Source organism: Equus asinus, chromosome 20, assembly GCF_041296235.1.
Source record: "Equus asinus isolate D_3611 breed Donkey chromosome 20, EquAss-T2T_v2, whole genome shotgun sequence".
In the NCBI taxonomy this organism is placed as follows: Eukaryota; Metazoa; Chordata; class Mammalia; order Perissodactyla; family Equidae; genus Equus; species Equus asinus.
The window spans coordinates 21,008,653-21,030,188 of record NC_091809.1 but is presented as its reverse complement, the minus strand read 5'-3'; the positions used below and the strand labels follow the sequence as shown (position 1 = coordinate 21,030,188).

The 21,536-nt window shown below is 40.3% G+C and overlaps 1 protein-coding gene across 7 annotated transcripts in view; it reads left to right on the top strand.

The window, feature by feature from the left end:
* The first annotated feature begins 1,059 nt into the window (after positions 1–1,059).
* LOC106824490 (zinc finger protein 426-like) overlaps positions 1,060–21,536 on the top strand; it is a 40,500-nt gene continuing 20,023 nt past the window's right edge. For 5 of the 7 annotated variants that reach the window (XM_070491925.1, XM_070491924.1, XM_070491926.1 and 2 more), the window contains exons 1-5: positions 1,061–1,437; positions 13,083–13,167; positions 13,791–13,917; positions 14,428–14,508; positions 15,012–15,097. In XM_070491925.1, the coding sequence (XP_070348026.1) occupies positions 13,135–13,167; positions 13,791–13,917; positions 14,428–14,508; positions 15,012–15,097 (327 nt within the window). In that variant the 5' untranslated portion in view covers positions 1,061–1,437; positions 13,083–13,134. Of the gene's footprint in view, positions 1,541–13,082; positions 13,168–13,790; positions 13,918–14,427; positions 14,509–15,011; positions 15,098–15,539; positions 20,719–21,536 lie in introns of those variants that run through there. The other 2 variants (XM_014830793.3, XM_014830792.3) reach the window with 2 other exon arrangements.

The following is a 21,536-nucleotide window of genomic DNA, read 5'->3' as shown; positions in this document are numbered from 1 at the left end:
GGCGCGGACATGGCACTGCTCATCAGACCACGCTGAGGCAGCGTCCCACATGCCACAACTAGAAGAACCCACAACGAAGAATACACAACTATGTACCGGGGGGCTTTGGGGAGAAAAAAGGAAAAAATAAAATCTTTAAAAAAAAAAAAGACTCTTGGCTACATAAAAATTACTTTTAAAGCAACAGATGAAACATTCACGTAGGAAAATAGTTATCAATTCAATAGATGCATGAAACACAATTAATAAACCACACGAACAATTCTTGGTAAAATGTGCTAGTAAATCAGGATTTTAAAAGACCTTTACTAACTCCACAAGGGCCACCTACTGACAACCACAGCAAACGTAATCACCAGAGAAACTTGAGAACCATTCCTGAATGAGGAATGCCTGCTATCAGTGCCATTTCACATCTTAGTACGGGAGGCCCTGGACCATATGGGAAGATTGGAAAAACAAAAAAACAGAAATACACATTTGAAGAAATAAAGTTACAGAAAAGTGTCATTACATTGAAAACGCAAAGGAATCAATGATTAGAGTTTAGCATAGTGTCCCACGTAAATAAAAAGAAAGAAGGGGAAGTAAAGTTTAAATACGGGATTGACCGAATGGAGGAGACAGACTGTCACGGATCGGCAGGCATATCACTATGGGAGAATCATGGTAAGGGCTCTAGAAAGGTGAGGGCAGGCGGGCAGAGAAGCTTTTCATAAGCACTTGGCGGCCTGAGACCCCAAGCCCAGCCTCTGCCTTCGGACATCTAAACCCCGCGCTGGGCTTCATCTGTCCCCAAACCCCGCCCCCGGGTATCGGCTCCGCCCTCCGCCAGGAGCCCCGCACTCAGGCCGCCTGCCATCCTCAGCTGCGTCCGCGGGGCCTGTTTCCACCCCCAGCCCCGTGCGGAGCGACCCCAGGGCCCATCGGCACCCACGAGGGGAGAACTACAATTGCTCTGCCGGAAATGGACGGACGTGATTGGCAGCCCGAGTCCTGGAGACCCGCCCCTTACGGCCTGCGGCAGGAAGCGGAAGTTGCGTCACCTCTTCGCGCCGTCCTTTTGTCCCGGGATTCCGCGCCTTGTGGAGCGGTCACGTCGGTCCTCGTGCGGTGGCCCTGTCCTTGGTGCGGCCCGTGAAGGGAGGGCCCTGGGCGCACGGAGGGCGTTAAAGGACAGGTGCGGCCCGGCACCCGAGGGGCTCCGTAGAGAGGCCGGGCCCTCCGCTCGTCTGCCCGGCCGCTGGGCGCCGCGCTGAGCCGGGGCGGGAAGGGCGCCGCGTGGGGCTTTGGCGTCCCCTGCGCTGCCGTAGTCAGCCTCCGAGTCACCTTCGAGACTTTTCCCCAGAAGGAGGAGAAGCAGCTCCGCTGTGCGAGTCCCGTTGCTCAGGCCCCGCGCCCTCCGGTTCTCAGGACCTGCGACCCCGCCGTGTGCCTGTGAGTCCGGGGGAAAGTGGGTCAGGGGCCTCTGCTGCTTTTCCTGTGCTGTGAGAATTTGGCCTTGTCCGGGCGCGTTCTTTGTTTTGAACATTACTTGAAGGTAAGATAGTTTCTTGGGTGTCAGGGGTGAGCATATTTGTGTATATGATTATAAGCGGATGTTGACCACAAGTCTTGCATCTAAAGAAAAGCCAGCATACTCAGCTTTGTCGTCATCTGAACTTCCTAGGCCCCTCCATCCCCACAGCTTTAAACAGGGGCCTCCAGAAGATATAGATGGAGATTTTGTGACACCAGTTCTAGAATAATTCGGTTTACCATTAACAGGATATGTGGACTGTGTGTTTTCCCCACATTTATCTTTTGTAAAATCTTAAACCTACAGAAAATTTGAACATCCAGTACGACGAGTGTTTCTTATAGTGGATTCATCCATTTTTAGCATTTTGCATGCTTGTCCTCGCCACAGATAAATACATTTGAAGCTCACTATTTGAGAGTAAGTGGAAAATAAATTGCAGACATACTTGACCTTTAAATACTGGGTAATCCATCTCCCAAAGATAAGATAATTTTCCAATCGGTTTTTTCGTTTTTTGTTATTGTTGAATTGTATGAGTTGCTTATATATCTTGGAAATTAACCGCTTGTCAGATATATGATTTGCAAATGTTTTCTCCTAGTTGATGGATTGTCTTTTCATTTTGTTTATGGTTTCCTTTGCTTGCAGAAGCTTTTTAATCTAATATAGTCCCATTTGTTTCTTTTTTCTTTTTTCCCTTGCCTGAGTCTATGGTGTTGGGAAAAGATGGTGCTAAGACTGATGTCAAAGAGTGTACTGCCTTTATTTTCTTCTAGGAGTTTTATGGTTTCAGTCTTACATTCAAGTCGTTAATCCATTTTGAGTTTATTTTTGTGTGTGGTGGAAGATAATGGTCTACTTTCATTCTTTTGCATGTGGCTGTCCACTTTTCCCAACACTGTTTATTGAAGAGACTTTCCTTTGTCCGTCTGTATGTTCTTGGCTCCTTTGTTGAAGATTAGCTGTCCATAGATGTGTGGTTTTATTTCTGGGCTTTCAGTTCTGTTCCATTGATCCGTGTGTCTGTTTTTGTGCCAGTACCATGCTGTTTTGAGTACTATAGCTTTGTAGTATTTTGAATTTGGGACTTGTTATGCCTCCATCTTTGTTCTTTTTTTCTCAGGATTACTTTGGCTATTCAAGATCTTTTGTTGCTCAATATAAATTTTAGTATTCTCTGTTCTATTTCTTTGAAGGATGTCATTGGGTTCTGATTGAGATTACATTGAATCTGTAGATTACATAGGTAATATGGACACTTTAACTATGTTTATTCTTCCAATCCATGAGCGTGGAATACCTTTCCATTTCTTTATGTCTTTTTCAATTTCTTTCAATAATGTCTTATAGTTTTTAGTGTATAGATTTTTCACCACCTTGGTTAAGTTTATTGTAGATATTTTATTCTTTTTGTTGCAATTGTAAACGGGATTGTATTCTTAATTTCTCTTGGTGTTACTCTGTTTTAGTATATAGAAATGCAACTGATTTTTGTTTGTTGATTTTGTATTGGGGAACTGTATTTTATTTAATAGTTTTTTGGTGGATTCTGTAGGGTTTTCTATATATAAAATCATGTCGTGTGTAAATAGTGGCAGTTTTACTTTTTCCTTTCCAGTTGGGATCCCTTTTATTTCTTTTCTTGCCTAATTGTTCTGGCCAAAGCTTCCAGTACTTTGTTGAATAGGACTGGCAAGAGTAGGCATCCTTGTCCTGTTCCTGTTCTCAGAGGGATGGCTTTCAGTTTTTCACCATTAAGTATGATGTTGGCTGTGGGTTTGTCATATATGATCTTTATTATGTTGAGGTGCTTTCCTTCTATGCCCATTTTATTGAGAGTTTTTATGATAAATGGATGTTGGAGCTTGTCATATGCTTTCTCTGCATCTATTGAGATGATCGTGTGATTTTTTTTTTTTTTTTTGAGGAAGATTAGCCCTGAGCTAACTACTGCTAGTCCTCCTCTTTTTGCTGAGGAAGCCTGGCCCTGAGCTAACATCGTGCCCATCTTCCTCTACTTTATATGTAGGACGCCTACCACAGCATGGTGTGCCAAGCAGTGCCATGTCCGCACCCAGGATCTGAACTGGCGAACCCCGGGCAGCCGAGAAGCGGAATGTGCGAACTTAACCGCCGCGCCACCGGGCCGGCAGGATCATGTGATTTTTATTGCCCATTTTGTTAGTGTGGTGTATCACATTGATTGATTGTGAATGTTGAACCATCCCTGGGTCCATAGTATAAATCCCGCTTGGTTACGGTGTACAATCCTTTTAACACAGTGCTGTATTCAGTTTGCCAATATTTTCTGGAAGGTTTTTGCATCTGTGTTCCTAAGTGATATTGGTCTGCAATGTTCCTTCTTTCTGTTGTCCTTATTTGCGTTTGGTATCAGGGTAATGTTGGCCTCATAGAGTGAGTTAGGAAGCTTTCTGTCTTCAATTTTTTGGAATAGTTTGAGAAGGATGAGTGTTAAAACTTTTTCAGTGTTTGGTGGAATTCTCCAGAGAATCCATCTGGTCCTGGAGTTCTGTTTTTTGGGAGGTTTTTGATTGCTGTTTCTCTCTTTACTTGTGATTGGTCTATTCAGATTCTCTGTTTCTTCTTGATTCAGTTTTGGGAGGTTGTATGGGTCTGAGAATTTATCCATTTCTTCTAGGTTGTCCAGTTTTTTAGCATATAATTTTCATAGTATTGTCTTATAATCCTTTGTATGTTTTTGGTATTCATTGTAATTTCTCCTCTTTCATTTTTCATTTCTTTTGAGTCTTCTCTCTCTTATTCTTAGGATGGCTAAAGATTTGTCAATTTTGTTTATCTTCTCAAAGAGCTAGCTGTTAGTTTCATTTATCCTTTATGCTGTTTTTGTTGTTCTTTCTATTTCATTTATTTTTGCTGTAATTTGTTATTTTCCTCCTTCTGCTGACTTTGGGCCTTGTTTGCTCTTCGTTTTCTAGTTCTATTAGGTGTAGTTCAAGATTACTTATTTGAGATTTTTCGTGTTTGTTGAGGTAGGCTTGTATTGCTATAAATTTCTCTCTTAGTATAGCTTTTGCTGCATGCCATGAGAGTTGATATGTTGTGTTTTCATTTTCATTTTTCTCCAGGTATTTTTTATTTCTCCTTTGATTTCTTCATTGATCCAATGATTGTTCAGTAGCATTTTGTTTGATCTCCTTATATTTGTGACTTTCCCAGCTTTTTTCTTATCGTTGATTTCTAGTTTCCTGGCATTGCAGTTGGAAAAGATGCTTGTTTTGATTTCAATCTTCTTAAATTTATTGAGGCTCCATGTTTCTCGACATATGGTCTATCTTTGAGAATGTTCTGTGTGTGCTTGAGAAGAATATGTATTCTTCTGTTTTGGTGACAGGTTCTCTATATATCTACTAAGTCCATGTAGTCTGGTGTTTCATTTAAGGTCACTGATTCCTTGTTGACTTTCTGTCTGAATGATCTATCCCTTGATGTAAGATGGGTGTTGAGGTCCCCTACTAGTACTGTGTTGCTGTCAGTTTCTCCCTTTGGGTCTGTCAATAGTTACTTTATATACTTTGGTGTTCCTGTTAGGTGCATATGTATTAATAAGTGTTATGTCCTTTTGGTGTAATGGCTGTTTATCGTTATATTCTGCTCCTCTTTGTCTCTCACTGTCTTTTTTATCTTGAAATCTGCTTTGTTTCATATAAGTATGGCAACACCTGCTTTCTTTTGGTTGCCATTTGCTTGTAATATCATCTTCCGTCTCTTCACTCTGAGCCTATGTTTGTTTTTAGAGATGAGATGTGTTTCTTGGAGGTAGCATATTGTTTGGTCTTGTTTTTTAATCCATCTGGCCTCTCTGGGTCTCTTGAATGGAGAATTCAATCTATTTACATTTAGAGTGATTATTGACGTGTGAGTATGAGGGCTTGATTCTGCCATTTTATGTCTTGTTTTCCTGGTGTTCTATATTTCCTTTGTTTCTTTTCCCTTGTATTTCTGACTGCTGTTTCAGTTTGGTGGGCTTTTTTGTGATGGTTTCCTCAGTTTTCTCTTTATTTATGAATTGTGACCATGCTCTGATTTTTTTGTTTTGTGGTCACCATGAGGTTTGTATAAAAGATCTCATAGATGAGATAGTCTGTTTGCTGATAGTGTCTTATTTCCATTAGCATGAGCAGGTTCCAGCCCCTTCCTTTTCCCCATCTCTATTTTTGTTGTCACAAATTATTATTTTTTGTGTTGTGAGTTTGTGACTAAATTAAAGTGTTAATAGTTATTTTTGATGCTTGCGTTCTCTTTCATGTTATAATTGTTTGCTAACCTGTTTTGATAGCTGCAATTTTCTGACTTTGTCTATTTATTTCCTTGCTCAAAGCTTTGTAAACGTTTGCCTTTTTGTTATAGGTAGGAGGGCTTCCTTCATTGTTTCTTGTAAGAGAGGCTTAGTGGTGCTGAATTCCCTCAGCTTCTGTTTATCTGGGAAAGTTTGTATTTCTCCATTGTTTCTGAAGGATAGTTTTGCTGGTTGGAGTATTTTTGGCTGAAAGTTTTTGTCTTTCAGTATTTTTTTTTTTTTAAGATTTTATTTTTTTCCTTTTTCTCCCCAAAGGTCCCTGGTACATAGTTGCTTTTTTTTTTTTTTTAAGCTGTGAATCCTTCTAGTTGTGGCATGTGGGACACCACCTCAGCATGGCCTGGTGAGGGGTGCCGTGTCCACGCCTGGGATCCGAACCAGCAAAATCCTGGGCCGCCGAAGCGAAGCGTGCGAACTTAACCACTCAGCCACGGGGCTGGCCCCTGTCTTTCAGTATTTTGAATATACCATTTCTTTCTCTCCTAGCCTGTAACGCTTCTACTGAGAAACCCACTGAAAGCCTGGTGGGGATTCCTTTGTAGGTTATTTTCTTCTATGCTGCCCTTAATGTGTTTTCTTTGTCATTAAGTTTTGCCGGTTTTAATATCGTATGCCTTGGAGAAGGTCTGTTTGCATTGATGTAATTAGGAATTCTATGGGCTTCATGTACTTGTATGTCCACTTTCTTCCGCAGTTTCGGGAAGTTTCAGCTATTATTTCTTTGAAGAAGCTCTGTACTCCTTTTTCCCACACTTCTCCCCCTGGAATATCTGTAATCCTTATATTGCTTTCCCTAATTGAGTCTAATCTATCTTGAAGAACTTCTTCACTTTTTTTTTTTTTTTTTTAAGATTTTATTTTTTTCCTTTTTCTCCCCAAAGCCCCCCGGTACATAGTTGTATATTCCTTGTTGTGAGTCCTTCTAGTTGTGGCATGTGGGACGCTGCCTCAGCATGGTTTGATGAGCAGTGCCATGTCCGTGCCCAGGATTCGAACCAACGAAACACTGGGCCGCCTGCAGTGGAGCGCGCGAACTTAACCACTCGGCCACGGGGCCAGCCCCTCTTCACTTTTTTTTTTTTAATGTCTTGGTTTTCTCCTCTGCCTGAAGCATTTCTATATTTCTGTCCTCTAGTTCGCTAATTCTAATCTCCGTGGCGTCAACTATATTTTTTCATGGAGTCTAGATTATTTTTTATCTCACTATTGTGTTCTTTATATCTAAAATTTCTGCTTGTTTTTTTTTAGAGCTTTAATATGGTGAAATATTCCTTCTGCTTGTTAGTTTTATTCCTGAGCTCGCTCAACTGTCTTTTTGAGTTTCCTTGTAGCTGAGTTTCTTAATGACAACTATTTTAATTTCTTTGTCATTTAGACTGTAAACTTCTCTGACTTAAGAATTGGTTTCTGGAGACTTGTCATTTTCCTTCTGCTCATAAGTGTTACTGTTCCTCTTCGTGGTATTTGATGAGTTGATCCTTTGTCAGCACATTTGTGGTAGTATCAGGTCACAGATTCCCCCTGCCATCACTGGGGGGAGGAGAGCAGGAGCTGTGTTTTCTGATCCCACGCTGTCTGCTGGAAGTTTTGCTGGTAGGGCTGCTGTGTGTTTGCATGGGCTGGCTACAGTTGCTTTACAGTTTGCGCTCATGTGGGTGGGGCCTCTAGGACGGGCAGGCAGGTCATGCACCATAGGCAGGACTTCTCTGCTTGGTGGGCAGGTCACTCTTGTGTGGGTGGGGGCCCCCTGTGCTCGGCAGGTGACTGGTTGAGCTGCTGCACTAGGCTGGAGGGGCACTTATGCGGAGGCTTAGCCACTGCTCAGTGGGTCCCATGGACTGCTGTGGTCAGTGGTTGGAGCACCTTCTGAGCACATGGGGTACCTTTTTGCCTGTGTCTCACTCGGCAAGCAGACTGAGGAGCCACTGTTGGGCGAGGAGCATTCCCACAGGTGGGGCCACCATCACGCAGTGATTGTGATGGGTCTTGAGAATGAGCATTGCTTCCAAAGCATCTACTCCTAGTGAGATTATCATAGAGTTGTCAAATGAAAGAGGGATAGTCTCCTCCGAAAGCAAAGGGCAAGCTACTTTCTTCCCTGGTAAGGGAGGCTCAGAATTTCTTAGGGGTTCAAGATTGTGTGTTTCATCTGGGTCCAACTAGGCATTCCTGTTTGAAGTTTTCTCTGTCATTCTTCGATCAACATCCTCAATTTCACATTAACAGCCACATGAGGCTGAATTTAGTGATGGTCAAACAATTAAATTTTGAGCTTGATTTTCAGAAGTATCTTCCCCCTGTAACCAAAGGACCTGAGGTTGTTTTGTTTTTTTTTTCTATTTTATTTTTTATTGAGGTTATGGTAGTTTACAACGTTGTGGAATTTCAGTTGTATATTATTATTTGTCAGTCATATTATAAGTGTACCACTTCACCCTTTCTGCCCACCCCCAGTCCCTTTTTCCCATGGTAACCACTAATCTGTTCTCTTTGTCCATGTTTGTTTATCTTCCACGTATGAGTGGAGTCATACAGAGATTGTCTTCTCTATTTGGCTTATTTCGCTTAACGTAATACCTTTAAGGTCCCTCCATGTTGTTGTGAATGGGACGATTTTATCCTTTTTTATGACTGAGTAGTATTCCATTGTATATATACACCATATCTTCTTTATCCAGTCATCAGTTGATGGGCTTTTAGGTTGCTTCCACGTCTTGGCTATTGTCAGTAATCCTGCAGTGAACATAGGGGTGCATGGGACTTTTGGAATTGCCGATTTCAAGTTCTTTGGATAGATACCCAGTAGTGGGATGGCTGGGTCATATGGTATTTCTATTTTTAATTTTTTGAGGCATCTCCGTACTCTTTTCCGTAGTGGCTGCATCAGTTTTCATTCCCACCAGCAGTGTGTGAGGGTTCCTTTTTCTCCGCAACCTCTCCAACATTTATTTAATTTTTGCTTTGGTTATTTTATCCATTCTAACAGTGGAAGGTGCTATCTTAGTGTAGTTTTGATGTGCATTTCCCTGATGATCAGTGATGTTGAGTGTCTTCTCATGTGCCTATTGGCTATCTGTATATCTTCTGTGGAGAAATGGCTGTTCATATCCCTGCCCATTTTTTGATCGGGTTGTTTGATGTTGTTGAGTGATGTGAGTTGTTTATCTATTATGGAGATTAACCCTTTGTCAGATATATGATTTGCGAATATTTTTTCCCAGTTGGTGGGTTATGTTTTTGTTTCGATCCTGTTTTCCCTTGCCTTGTAGAAGTTCTTTAGCCTGATGGAGTCCCATTTGTTTATTCTTTCTACTGTTTCCCTTGTCTGAGAAGACATGGTGTCCGAAAAAATCCTTTTAAGACTGATGTCAGAGTGTACTGCCTGTATTTTTTTCCAGAAGTCTTATGGTTTCACGTCTTACCTTGAAGTCTTTGATCCATTTTGAGTGTATTTTTGTGAATGGTGTAAAAGAGTAGGACCTGACTTTTTAAGAGCTGTCATGAAATCTGTCTGGTCACAGACTTTGATTTGAGCTCCAAGATAGCAGATCTGAGCTGGCCGTTTTCTGGGCAACTACTCTCAAAAAGAATCCATCCCTCATCACAATCACTATAATCATCAGTATTGCTGTCATTGTTAATTGTAGTGTTTGCTTGTTCTCCCAAGGCACGTCTTTCAGTTGGCACTGTATCACAATCAACCATAGGTCCTAGCTTGACCATTGTGACTCTGTGAATGTGTTTCCCATTGGCAAGGAGGTGAGCTCTTTGCTGAAGTTTAAAGGCTTGACTAAACCTATCCCCAAGTTTCGTCTTTGCTTCTTTGTCTCTAGGGACCACTGTTCTGTTCAATTCTGTATAAATCTACATGAAATCAAGAGATAGAAATGATACTTTAATTTAAACAGGAGTTTAATATAAAGATGTAAAGAGAATTCTTATGAATAACCTAGAGTTGATTAAGAGTCCCAAAAGAAGGCCGAACTTGTACAGTAGCCCTCTTCTACAGACTTGACTTCATACCTTGTTGGAGATGGCATGGCAGCCCTTTTGATGGTGAAGAAATTTGCAAGATTGCAAGGGCATGAGCTAGTCAACAGTGGGCAAGCAGGAAGCAGCCGTCTGGAATGCAGACAAGCTATGACTGGTGGGTAGATGTGGAGAGTGAATTGAGGTTGCACTGCCTGTGCAAGAACTAGGGCACTAAGTATGCATATAAGGAGGCCGTGGGAATCAACTGGCTGGGGTTCCGATAAGCAGAGGAGAGTGGATGAGTGCTCAGAAGGACAGTGTTCCGCCCACCCTTAACATTCTTAAGGTAATTAAATACGTTTCTGAAAACTGAGATGTATATTGTGTTATGAACAGTTATTTAGCTGTAATGTAGGTACACTTGAAGAGTGGTGTGAGGAATCTGCATTGTCTGTTGACGACCAATCATTGGGTGCCTTCAGTGAGCCAGGCTCTGTGCCACTCCATGTAATGCAATCATTAGCACCCAAAACAACACCTTTCTAAAAGAAAGCTGACCTTAACGTCAGACAACATTGTTCACAGGTGTTACTACAGATACAGAGGTCACTAGGGTAAAAGATTCTGTTTCTCCAAAAATATGAAAATTCAAATGTGTAACCACCAATAATATTGTTGCAAATATATTAAGAATTTCCTGACAGAAGTGGAAGAATAGACAAGTCCACAATTTTAGTGGGAGATTTTAATATTTCACTCATATTGTTTTCACTAAGTAATAGAGGAACATCAATTAGGATATGCATTTGAAAGTAATGTGTAAACTGCCTAATATGTAAAATAGTGTATTTAGTAACTAGTAGATGGGAACCAGTAACTAGTAACAGAAAGTACTTGTCTGGGAGCAATGAGTAAGGAATGGATTGGAAGAGGCAAGAAAGCTCTCTAAGGAGATAAATATGCCCTGTATCTTGTTTAGACAGGTGATCACATGAGTAAATGAAATTGTCAAAACTCTTCCACTAAATACTTAAGGTCTCTGAATTTGATTGTACGTTAATTATATCTCAGTTACAAAATAGAAAAGTAAAACATTCGATGCAGACATCTCTACTAAACACATTCATAGGCTTTTTAAGTCCAAGGACCCCCAGTTTGAGAACCGTGGTTGTAAGTACAGTTGTACTATGAATCTGGACACATTTTTGTGACTGTGTGTGTTTGTGGGTTTTAGTCTTCTGAACTGTACGAGAAGGTCTGTGGGGTTGTGAGGGTGATACTGGTTCATAGATAATGAACCGTAGAACTTTCAGTGTTTGTCATCATTCAGATACCATTTTGTAGATCAGCATTTGGCCTCTTGGCGTGTGTTTGATTTATTGAAGGTTACTGAGTTTTAACAAAAAGAAGTTAACCTTGAAATACAGAATGTTGAAAGACAAACATGAAGAAAATTTGTGGAAGAAATGAATAAACGTAAAAGCAAATTTGGTGGAAAATGAAAAGACAATGTTGGGGAAAGTATGATGTAGCATTGCCTTTTTTTAAGGCAAGGGGATAGTGCAGACCTGTTTAAGTGTTTCCAATCAAGACCTGACGGGGCTTCCCAGTACTCGAATGCCTTCTGACTTCTTTTGTAAAAATTTTGATGTACGTTTTCTAAAGTTTTTGGATAAAATGTGGAAGAACCAGTGACTATTTCCCTTTTTTCTTTTTTCTTGTCCATAAATCAAAATAATTTATGTGCTTTCCAAGTGTGTGAGTGTGTCAGTCAGAGAGACCATTTATTTTCTCCCTTTCTGGATTGTTTTCCCATGGCAGTTGTGAATTGACATATCAACTGTTATTGTCTACATTCTCCAATATGAATGTAGGATCTTTAATACCTAAGACGTTTTTCTTTATATGTTACTGCTCTCAACTGAGTGCCTAGCCCACGGACATAACTTGATTATTTACTGAAAGAGTAAAGGAATAAGCCAGTGATAAGAACTTAAAAGGAGGCTCATAGTTTCAAGCTTCTCCAGACGTCCATCAAGGGAAGCTCAAGGGTGTTGACTGAATAAAATATTGAGTTTTTTCTTCCTTCATATGCCTGGCAGGAGCCTACACCAGAGCTGTTCAATACAAATATAATGTGTAGATTGTGTATGTGATGAAAATGTTTTCAGTACCAGTGATAAAAATCTAAAAAGTCAGATTATTTCTAAGAATGTATTTTATTTTACCCCATATACACTAAAGTACTACTAAGCATGTATTCAGTATTTAAAAATTGAGATAGTTGGCATTATTTTCCTCATTCAAAGTGTTCAAAATTCACTGGACATTAGGTTTTTTATCAGATATATTTGATTTGTGTTTAGATTACACAAAATTTGAAGTTGAAAGAGTAGATTCCAGTATCCAAATTGTTCAAAATATAAAAGTGAGCTCCAAGCTTCTAGTGAGACATCAGGTAGATAACGGTCCTCGGTGAATAGCAATTGATCTTACTGGTGCTTGTTGTGAAGCATACGTCTTTAGTAGTTTTCAACTAGGTCATCTGCGTAGAAAGAGCTAAATTATCACATTGACTGATAATTAATACTTATTGATTAATGATTGATAGGAAGCAGGACTCCAGATAAGCCAGTCTCCAGAGGGAGGGAGATGGCCCTATTCACTTATATTCATAAGCGACCCTGAAATAATCTTGGTTCAAGGAAAGGAGTGTTCAGGCAAATTTCACTAATCAGTCTTGCAGGATGGTGACCTCTGATTTGTCCCATGGTAATTCCTTGGTAATGCGCTTTTTCAGAGGCTGCTTTAAGTTCTCCCTGTATGATATAGAGTCCTTTGGTCTGGGCCTGGGCACTCGTGCTGCGGGTTCATCTAGGAGGAGCTGAAGTGGGCCAGAGAATGCTCTTCTCTGAGTCAGCTTCCTGGTATATATTCATCAGGTAGAATAAGCTGATTCATGAATTCTATTGCTTTGACAAGTAAGACTCAAAATTACTCAGGGCTTCGGGTTCCTTTTCTGTAAAATGAAACAATTACTCTTCTTGATGGGCAGTACGGCTCACAATCCCCTTTTGTGGCTTCACGTGAGACAGGACTGCTCTTGTCATTTGGTGGCAGTAGGGTGGATTTTCTTGAGTGTGCAAGGCTATTTGGGAATTTCACGCTGGAAAGGGATGATTTCTAGGCAGATGACTGTGGGAATTAGGGTCACCTGTGTGTCCTCATGGCTTCTTTCTTTCTTCCTAGGTCTTTCTAATGACCTTTCTGCCTTGCTGAGGAAAAGATAGAGCCAGAAAGGATGATGACTGACTGTTTGACAAATTGTTCTCAGGTGAGAACAGGTGTATATTCTACAGCATGGGATACTGCATCCACCAGACAGACACATTTCCTTCTAAGTGGATCTGTCTCCAGAACTTCTTAAAGAAATACAGGCCCTCAAGGATGGAGTTCCTGTTGAATTTCCTCACAAAGTGGTACCTTATAACGGTGATGGCTTACTCTGAATAATCCGAGTATTTGGATTATTACTGCCGAACATTGACTCTGATAAGGGTGGCTGCATAATTGTTATATTGTTTGGTGCACTGACAGACGGTAAGGAAGATCAGAGTGTGCGTTTCTCCAAAGAATTTATTTATTCATCAGCATTTACAGATATCTACAGTTTTTTCAGGAGTGTCTTGCAAGAGGGAAATAAGGTGAGAAGAGCTTTTAGTCTAGTTGTGGTGAGATAAGCTGGTGTGTTAGAGATTCTATTAAAACTGTAACTGGAGGAGATCAACTGTGAGTGAGTGTAGATAGAGAGAAGAGTCCTTAGGAGCATTGCACCCTGGGGGAGATGACGAGAGACCTTGAAACCCTCTGTTGCCATTGGGTCTGCCTTCTTCATTCCCCAGTGAACATTGATGGAGATGTTACTTTACTGAAGCCAGCTTGTGTGTGATGGTTTAGGATTCCATGACCTTTGACGATGTGGCTGTGGACTTCACCCAGGAGGAGTGGGCTTTACTGGACCTAACTCAGAGAAACCTATACAGAGATGTGATGCTGGAGAACTACAAGAACCTGACGACACTAGGTAAGGCTGCCATCACTCCTGTAACCTCCTATGGAACAAGTGAACGTTATGTACTTGCCATGGTCCAGGATAGGTGATGTCAAATTTGAACACAACGGGAAATAACAGATACATAGTCTATACACTGATGGGTTTTAATTCAGCATCCTTGCTCTAAAATACGGTTTTTAGGGCTAACAGCTTCACCATCACTCTGTTAGAAATGTACATTTTCAGACTCCACTTTGATGTACTGAATGAAACTCTGGCATCGGGGCCCAGTCATCTGTGACATGATTCTGATGGACACTAGAGTGACAACTACTAGTGTGGTGGTTTCTCCACGAGAAAGAAAATCTCTTTTTGGGACAGAAATAACTATCTTTGGGGCACAGAAAGAGGATGTTTACATTTTTATCTGATTGGTAATAATTTTAGTGTAATCAACAGAAAAATAGATCTTGATTTGTGGAAGTATTTGTCATCTTTTACAGGAGGCTTGTCCATTAATATCTCTTTCCTCATGGACAGGCTATCAGTTGTTGAAACCCAGTGTGATCTCCTGGCTGGAACAAGAAGAGTTGAGGACAGCGGAGGGAGGAGTCTTCCAAGGTGAGTGATTGTAAAGATCTTCTCTGGTCAATGAATGTTTCATTATGTTTTGAATTATAATGAAGAAACTTCTTAAGATGTAGTTTCTCTCAGAAGGCTGAGGTCATTCGTGTCTGATGCTTTACGACGTTTTCAACTTTGTATTCTGTACATTTACTCATAGTTTCCTATGATCTCACAAAATGACCTATTCTGTTTTTCCTTTCAAGTTTATTATTTTGATTTATGCTCTTAGTCTAGAGCTTGCTTAGTTTCCTTCCCTGAATAATATTCTCTTTTCCCATCATGTTTAATTACCATAGAATTGTTTTTCCATCAGTTACTCAGTTTTGCCTCCACATCTTTATCATTGTTAAATTGTTGACCTAGTGAAACTGCTCAAATCTGTCATGCTCTTTTCATCATGTTTAAATTGTAAATAATATAAAGGAATCTTAGTTTAATTCCTTTATCCTACCATTTCTTTTTGTAAATTTTATATTTGTTACTCTCTTTTACTTTAGAATCAGAAGTGCATCTTAAAACCAAAGACTTGGCAATTCCTCTGCAGGATATTTTAGGGGAAAAAACATCCAATAGGATAGAAATGGTAAGATGAGTAAGTTTGAACAAAGATATTTCTTATTTCCACATTTAGTAAAGATTGGAATTTCATTTGGTAGAAGATCCGCACAAATGAGATATTTGAGATTAGTGGCATTCACCCGAGAGAACAATGTCTAACTTGATCTAACTTGAACCTTATTACTTCACAATTCTCACAAGTTCTCATTCCCACATACATAACTAGGCATTGATTTTTTTAAACAATTCCGTGAAACTGTATAGGAATCTCTTAAGATCATAATAGATCACACATCATTTGACCAGGATTCCGTATTTCAATTTGAAAGAAATCAAGAGGGTAGGAAGTTGTACAAATGTAATGGAAATTGTACAAATCAAATCAGCATTGTCATAATGTTTCTGTTTTGAGATGGGCAAGATGAATTAATGATCTGAGAAATTGTTTAATCCACCTTCATCAACAGGAAAGAAGCCACATTGGATGGGAACTCTGTGAGTGTAAGGAACGTGGAAAAGACTTCAGTGGACAATCGTGTCTTAAGACACACAGGAGAACTCAAGATGGAAGAAACACTTATGAAGATAATCAATGTGGGGGAAGGGCCATCAGCCTTACTCCAGATATTGTATCCTGCAAAACTAGCATGGAACAGAAAGGGTTCAAATGCAGTGACAGTGGGAAAGCCTGTGTTAATCAGTCTTACTTTCAGGCACAACTAGCAAGTCACAATGAAAAAAAACTCTATGAAGGAAAGGAATGTGGAACAGCTTTTATTCACTCCCGAAGACTTGGCACTGAATGCTGGAAAGCCTGCAGTAGCCATTTACTCTTAACTAGACATAACCAAATTCACACTGGTGAGAAACCCTATGAATGCACCGAATGTGGGAAAGCCTACATTAACAATTCTAGTTTAACTAGACACAAACAAACACACACTGGAAGGAAACCCTATGAATGCACTGAATGCGGGAAAGCCTTCAGTAGCCCTTCAGCCTTAACTAGCCATAACCGAATGCACACTGGTGAGAAACCCTATAAATGCAACAAATGTGCGAAAGCCTACGTTTACAATTCAAGCTTAACTTTACACAAACGAATGCACACTGTAGGGAAAACCTATGAATGCACTGAATGTGAGAAAGCTTTCTATAGCCGTTCAGTCTTAGTTAGACATAACCGAATTCACACTGGTGAGAAACCCTATGAATGTGACAGATGTGGGAAAGCCTACATTTGCAATTCAAGCTTAACTAAACACAAACGAACGCACATTGGAGAGAAACCCTATGAATGCACTGAATGCGGGAAAACTTTCAATAGCCATTTAATCTTAACTAGCCATAACCAATTTCACACTGGTGAGAAATCCTATGAATGCAACGAATGTGGGAGAGCCTACCTTTATAAGGGAAGTTTAATTAAACACAGACGAATGCACACTGGAGGGAAACCCTACAAATGCACTAAATGCGGGGAACCCTTCAGTAGCCATTCAGCCTTAACTGACCATAGCCGAATTCACTTTGGTGAGAAACCCTATGAATGCAATGAATATGTCAAAGCTTCCAGTGGGCATTCAGGCTTAACTACACATAAATGAATTCACACTGGAGAGAAATCCTGTGAATGTGTGAAATGTGGAGAAGCCTTCAGTGTTTCCTTAAGCATAACTGGGCATGCAAGAGTTCATACTGGAGAGGAAACTTTAAATATGAATATAGGAAATTCTTTACTACTTTCTCATATCTAAGTACACATTTGAGACCTCACACTGGAGAGCAGCCATTTGAGTGTGATAAACATCATAAAGCATATATTTTTTTAACTTTTTATTAAGATTATGATAGTTTACAACCTTGTGAAATTTCAGTTGTACATTATTGTTAGTCATGTTGAAGGTGCACCTCTTCACCCTTTGTGCCCTCCTCCCACCCCCACTTTCCCCTGGTAACCACCAATCAGTTCTCTTTGTCGCTGTGTTTAACTTACCTATGAGTGGAGTCATACAGAGTTCGTCTCTCTCTGTCTGGCTTATTTCACTTAACATAGTACCTTCAAGGTCCATCCATGTTGTTGTGAATGGGACGATTATATCTTTTTTTATGGCTGAGTAGTATTCCATTGTGTATATATACCATATGTTTTTTATCCAGTCATCAGTTGATGGGCACTTAGGTTGCTTCCACGTCTTGGCTGTTGTAAATAATGCTGCAATGAACATAGGGGTGCATGGGACTTTTGGAATTGCTGACTTCAAGTTCTTTGGATAGATACGCAGTAGTGGGATGGCTGGGTCATAAGGTATTTCTATTTTTAACTTTTTGAGGAATCTCCATGCTGTTTTCCATAGTGGCTGCACCAGTTTGCATTCCCACCAGCAGTGCATGAGGGTTCCTTTTTCTCCACAACCTCTCCAACATTTGTCACTTTTTGTTTTGGTTATTTTTGCCATTCTAACAGGTATAAGGTGATATCTTAGTGTAGTTTTGATTTGCATTTCCCTGATCATCAGTAATGATGAGCATCTTTTCATGTGTCTATTGTCCATCTTTATATCTTCTTTGGAGAAATGTCTGTTCATGTCCCCTGCCCATTTTTTGATTGGGTTGTTTGATTTTTTTGTTGTTGAGCTGTGTGAGTTCTTTATATATTATGGAGATTAACCCTTTGTCAGATAAATAACTTGTAAATATTTTTTCCCAACTAGTGGAGTTTTTTTTGTTTCAATCCTGTTTTCTCTTGCCTTGAAGAAGCTCTTTAGTCTGATGAAGTCCCATTTGTTTATTCTTTCTATTGTTTCCCTCGTCTGAGGAGTTATAGTGTCCGAAAAGATCCTTTTGATACTGATGTGAAAGAGTGTACTGCCTGTATTCTCTTTTAGAAGACTTATTGTTTCAGGCCTGATCTTTAGGTCTTTGATCCATTTTGAGTTTATTTTTGTGAATGGTGAAAAAGAATGGTCAATTTTCATTCTTTTACATGTGGCTTTCCAGTTTTCCCAGCACCATTTGTGGAAGATACTTTCTTTTCTCCATTGTGTGCCCTCAGCTCCTTTGTCAAAGATTAGCTGTCCGTAGATGTGTGGTTCTATTTCTGGGCTTTCAATTCTGTTCCATTGATCTGTGCACCTGTTTTTGTACCAGTACCATGCTGTTTTGATTACTGTAGCTTTGTGGTATGCTTTGAAGTCAGGGATTGTGAGGCCTCCAGCTTTGTTCTTCTTTCTCAGGATTGCTTTAGCAATTTGGGGTCTTTTGTTGCCCCATATGAGTTTTAGGATTCTTTGTTCAATGTCTATAATGTCATTGGGATTCTGATTGGGATAGCGTTGAATCTGTAGATTGCTTTAAGTAGTATGGACATTTTAACTATGTTTATTCTTCCAGTCCATGTGCATGGAGTGTCTTTCCATCTCTTTATGTCGTCGTCAATTTCTTTCGAGAAAGCCTTCTAGTTTTCCTTGTATATATAAAGCATATTTTTATTCCTCAACATTTTGCTTCCATATGTGAACTTACACTGGAGAGAAACCATATGAATGTAAGCGCTGTGGGAAAGACTTCACTGTTTCCTCAGGACTTATTCAACATATAAGAACTGACAGTGGAGGGAAACCCTGTCAATGTAAGGAATGCAGGAAAGACTTCACTTGGTCCTCAGTGACTAGTAAACATGTATGAACTCAGAATGGAGAGAAGGCCTACGAACATGAGGAACGTGGAGAAGCCTAGAAGGGTCCATGTTTGTTTTGAATATATGAAAGAACTCACTCAATGTGGAAAACAATCAGAATTTGCTACAGCCCAGCATGTAAGAACTCAGACTGTAGCATTTAAATGTAAGAAACGTGTAGAGCTCCAGCACATAGGGTAGCTCTTTAGATTTACTTTGGACAAGTGCCATTCAACCCTAGCTATGTTCAGGAATGATATAGCTTTCATTCCTCTGATAGCAATGCTTGGCCAGTGTAGTTTCTACACCTTCCAGGTTGCAGCCTGGCCAAAAGTGGGACTACCAGATTTAGTTACCTGTATTTTCTTGTCATTGTTGACCTGGTCTATACTTGTGAAGATAATGACCACTTGAATCAGTTCCCTACTCATAGAGTCCATCTACAGTGCCTCATGGCAGCCAGGGTGGGGCATATAATGTCTCTGTAAATTGTCTAAAAATTCTTTCGTCCTTCTCACAGCTGATCTTTTTGGATGAAAGGTCAGAATGCAAGTAAGGGAATAGTTTAGAAAAAGTGAGATTTTGCCTGCTGTTAGGACAGATCCTGGTTTCATACTTCTGTGGGAGAGTAAGCACCTTAGCACCTGAGAAGGACATTTAACCTTAGCCTGTGCAGGAAGAGGCTGAGGACAGAGGTGTGTTTGCAGTGAGGAACCATGAGAGATGAGGTCATCTCTCCCATTGAGATGAACAGCCGGCTTGCTTACTATTTGAAATAAACCAGGTTCCACAATCTCAGCATTACTCTTCTGTAACACAACCCAATGTGCAGACATCCATGTGGGCCCTTTGTGTCGCCTGTGAGACTTGGAGACAAAGGTAACCAGTACAAACATGCTGATGCTCATGCTGCTGACTATTCCATGAGTATATTAAATATTTTGTCTCTGACTTAAGGGCCTTGGTTCATCTGCCAATTCAGTGAAATAGTGGCAAGATTACTAAATACCTTGGAAGAAGGAAATAAACTACAAGTCCAACAGTTTTGGTGATGAAAATGGTATGTTGATAGAAGGCTTTCTGGAAGAGGAGGAATGATGGTGTCTGGCTGTGTGTGGAGACATAACGGTATTTGCAATCTAGTCATGAAATCTATTCCCCCAGAGGTTTTCTCAAGATGCCAGTGAGTTGAAGGGAATAAGGATCTTCGCTGTCCTACTTATTAATGAGGCCTGTCAATATTATATCAGCATGGTTTCCCTTAATTTCTTAATCTTACTGTACCCTTAATTCTTAAATGTCTCTTTTTATACATGCTTGGTGTGGAGTTTTGAAATATCTAAGTATTTGAAATACAATTTTTAAAAATCTTTTTTTATTGAAATTTGAACATTTAGTCATGTAATTACTAATAAATTGATTTGCATCTAGCATCTAAGTTTTTTCAGTACTTAACTCATTTTTCTTCCATCTCTGCTCTTATTTTTTCTCATGTAAGTGATTTTACTGTTTATGATTGAAAGTTATGTGATCCACTAATTTTATCTTACTTGCTACTCTAAAATGCTTTAACATTTTTCATTTGTCTCTGAATTAACACCCTTTCTCTCCTACAGAGTGTCTTGGGACTTATGAATGCACTAATGCTCATTATTCAACTTGTGAGCAGCACACTAGCGGACCTAGAAATAAGTCTGTAGTCAGAGGAGCCTCTAAACAGGTCCAGATGCAAGAGGAACAGGTCCCCCTGAGAAGTGGGAGAGCTTCCCCTTCTTGTGAGAGGATGTGTGTGACAGGGACACGTACACCCCTGTGGAGAAGTGCTCCGTATCATCAAAGGCTGAACTGAAAGCACTGTCTTATAAGAATTGGCCACCTCCCACAACTAGAAGGACCTGTACAGGGGGCATTTGGGGAGATAAAGCAGAAAAAAAAAAAATGGGTGGGACATTGTACTTGAGATACTCAAAAAAAAAAAAAGAATTGGCCACCTGCTTAAGGGGACACACTGGTGGAGATTACGTGATTGCCCTGCTGTGGACAAAACAACAGGTATTATTGTTCTCCAGCTTTGCCTGGATCATACAGGCTTCACATTAGCCTTTTCTATCCCAGAAGGCTTTTCTCCACATAGTCTCCCTTAGCTGCAAGTGGTGCCGTCTATTGGCTTTCCCATTGTCATTGTTCTTTTGGGGACGACTGCATCTCTGGCCTTTTCTTCACTCAGCCCAGAATTGCCTTCCTATTTCTATCCCTCCTCGACTCTGCCACTTCCACGTAAATGGGGGCCTGTGGATCCCTGGGGAGAAGGACTCTTTGTTTAAGGAAGGTCGTCACTGAGCTAACACGACATCTGTGCCAGTCTTTGTGTTATTTGTATGTGGGATGCTACCACAGCATGCATGGCTTGGTGAGCGATGTGTCGGTCCATGCCAGGGATCTGAAACTGTGAATCCCGGGCTGCCAAAGCATGTGAACTTCATCACTACACCACCACGCAGCCCCTGAAAACAGGGTTTTGAAGAGATATTTGTATACCCTTATTTGTAGCAACATTCACAATAGTTAAAATGTAGAAACAAATGAAGTGTCCATCAATGGACGAATGGCTAAGAAAAATGTGACATATACACACAAGGGAATATTATTCAGCCTTGAAGAGGCAGAAAATCCTGCAAAATGCTACAACACGAATGAAGGAGTACATTATGCTAAGTGAAATGAGCAAATCATAGGGAAACAAATACTGTTATGACTCTGCTTATATGAAGTACTTAAAGTAGTT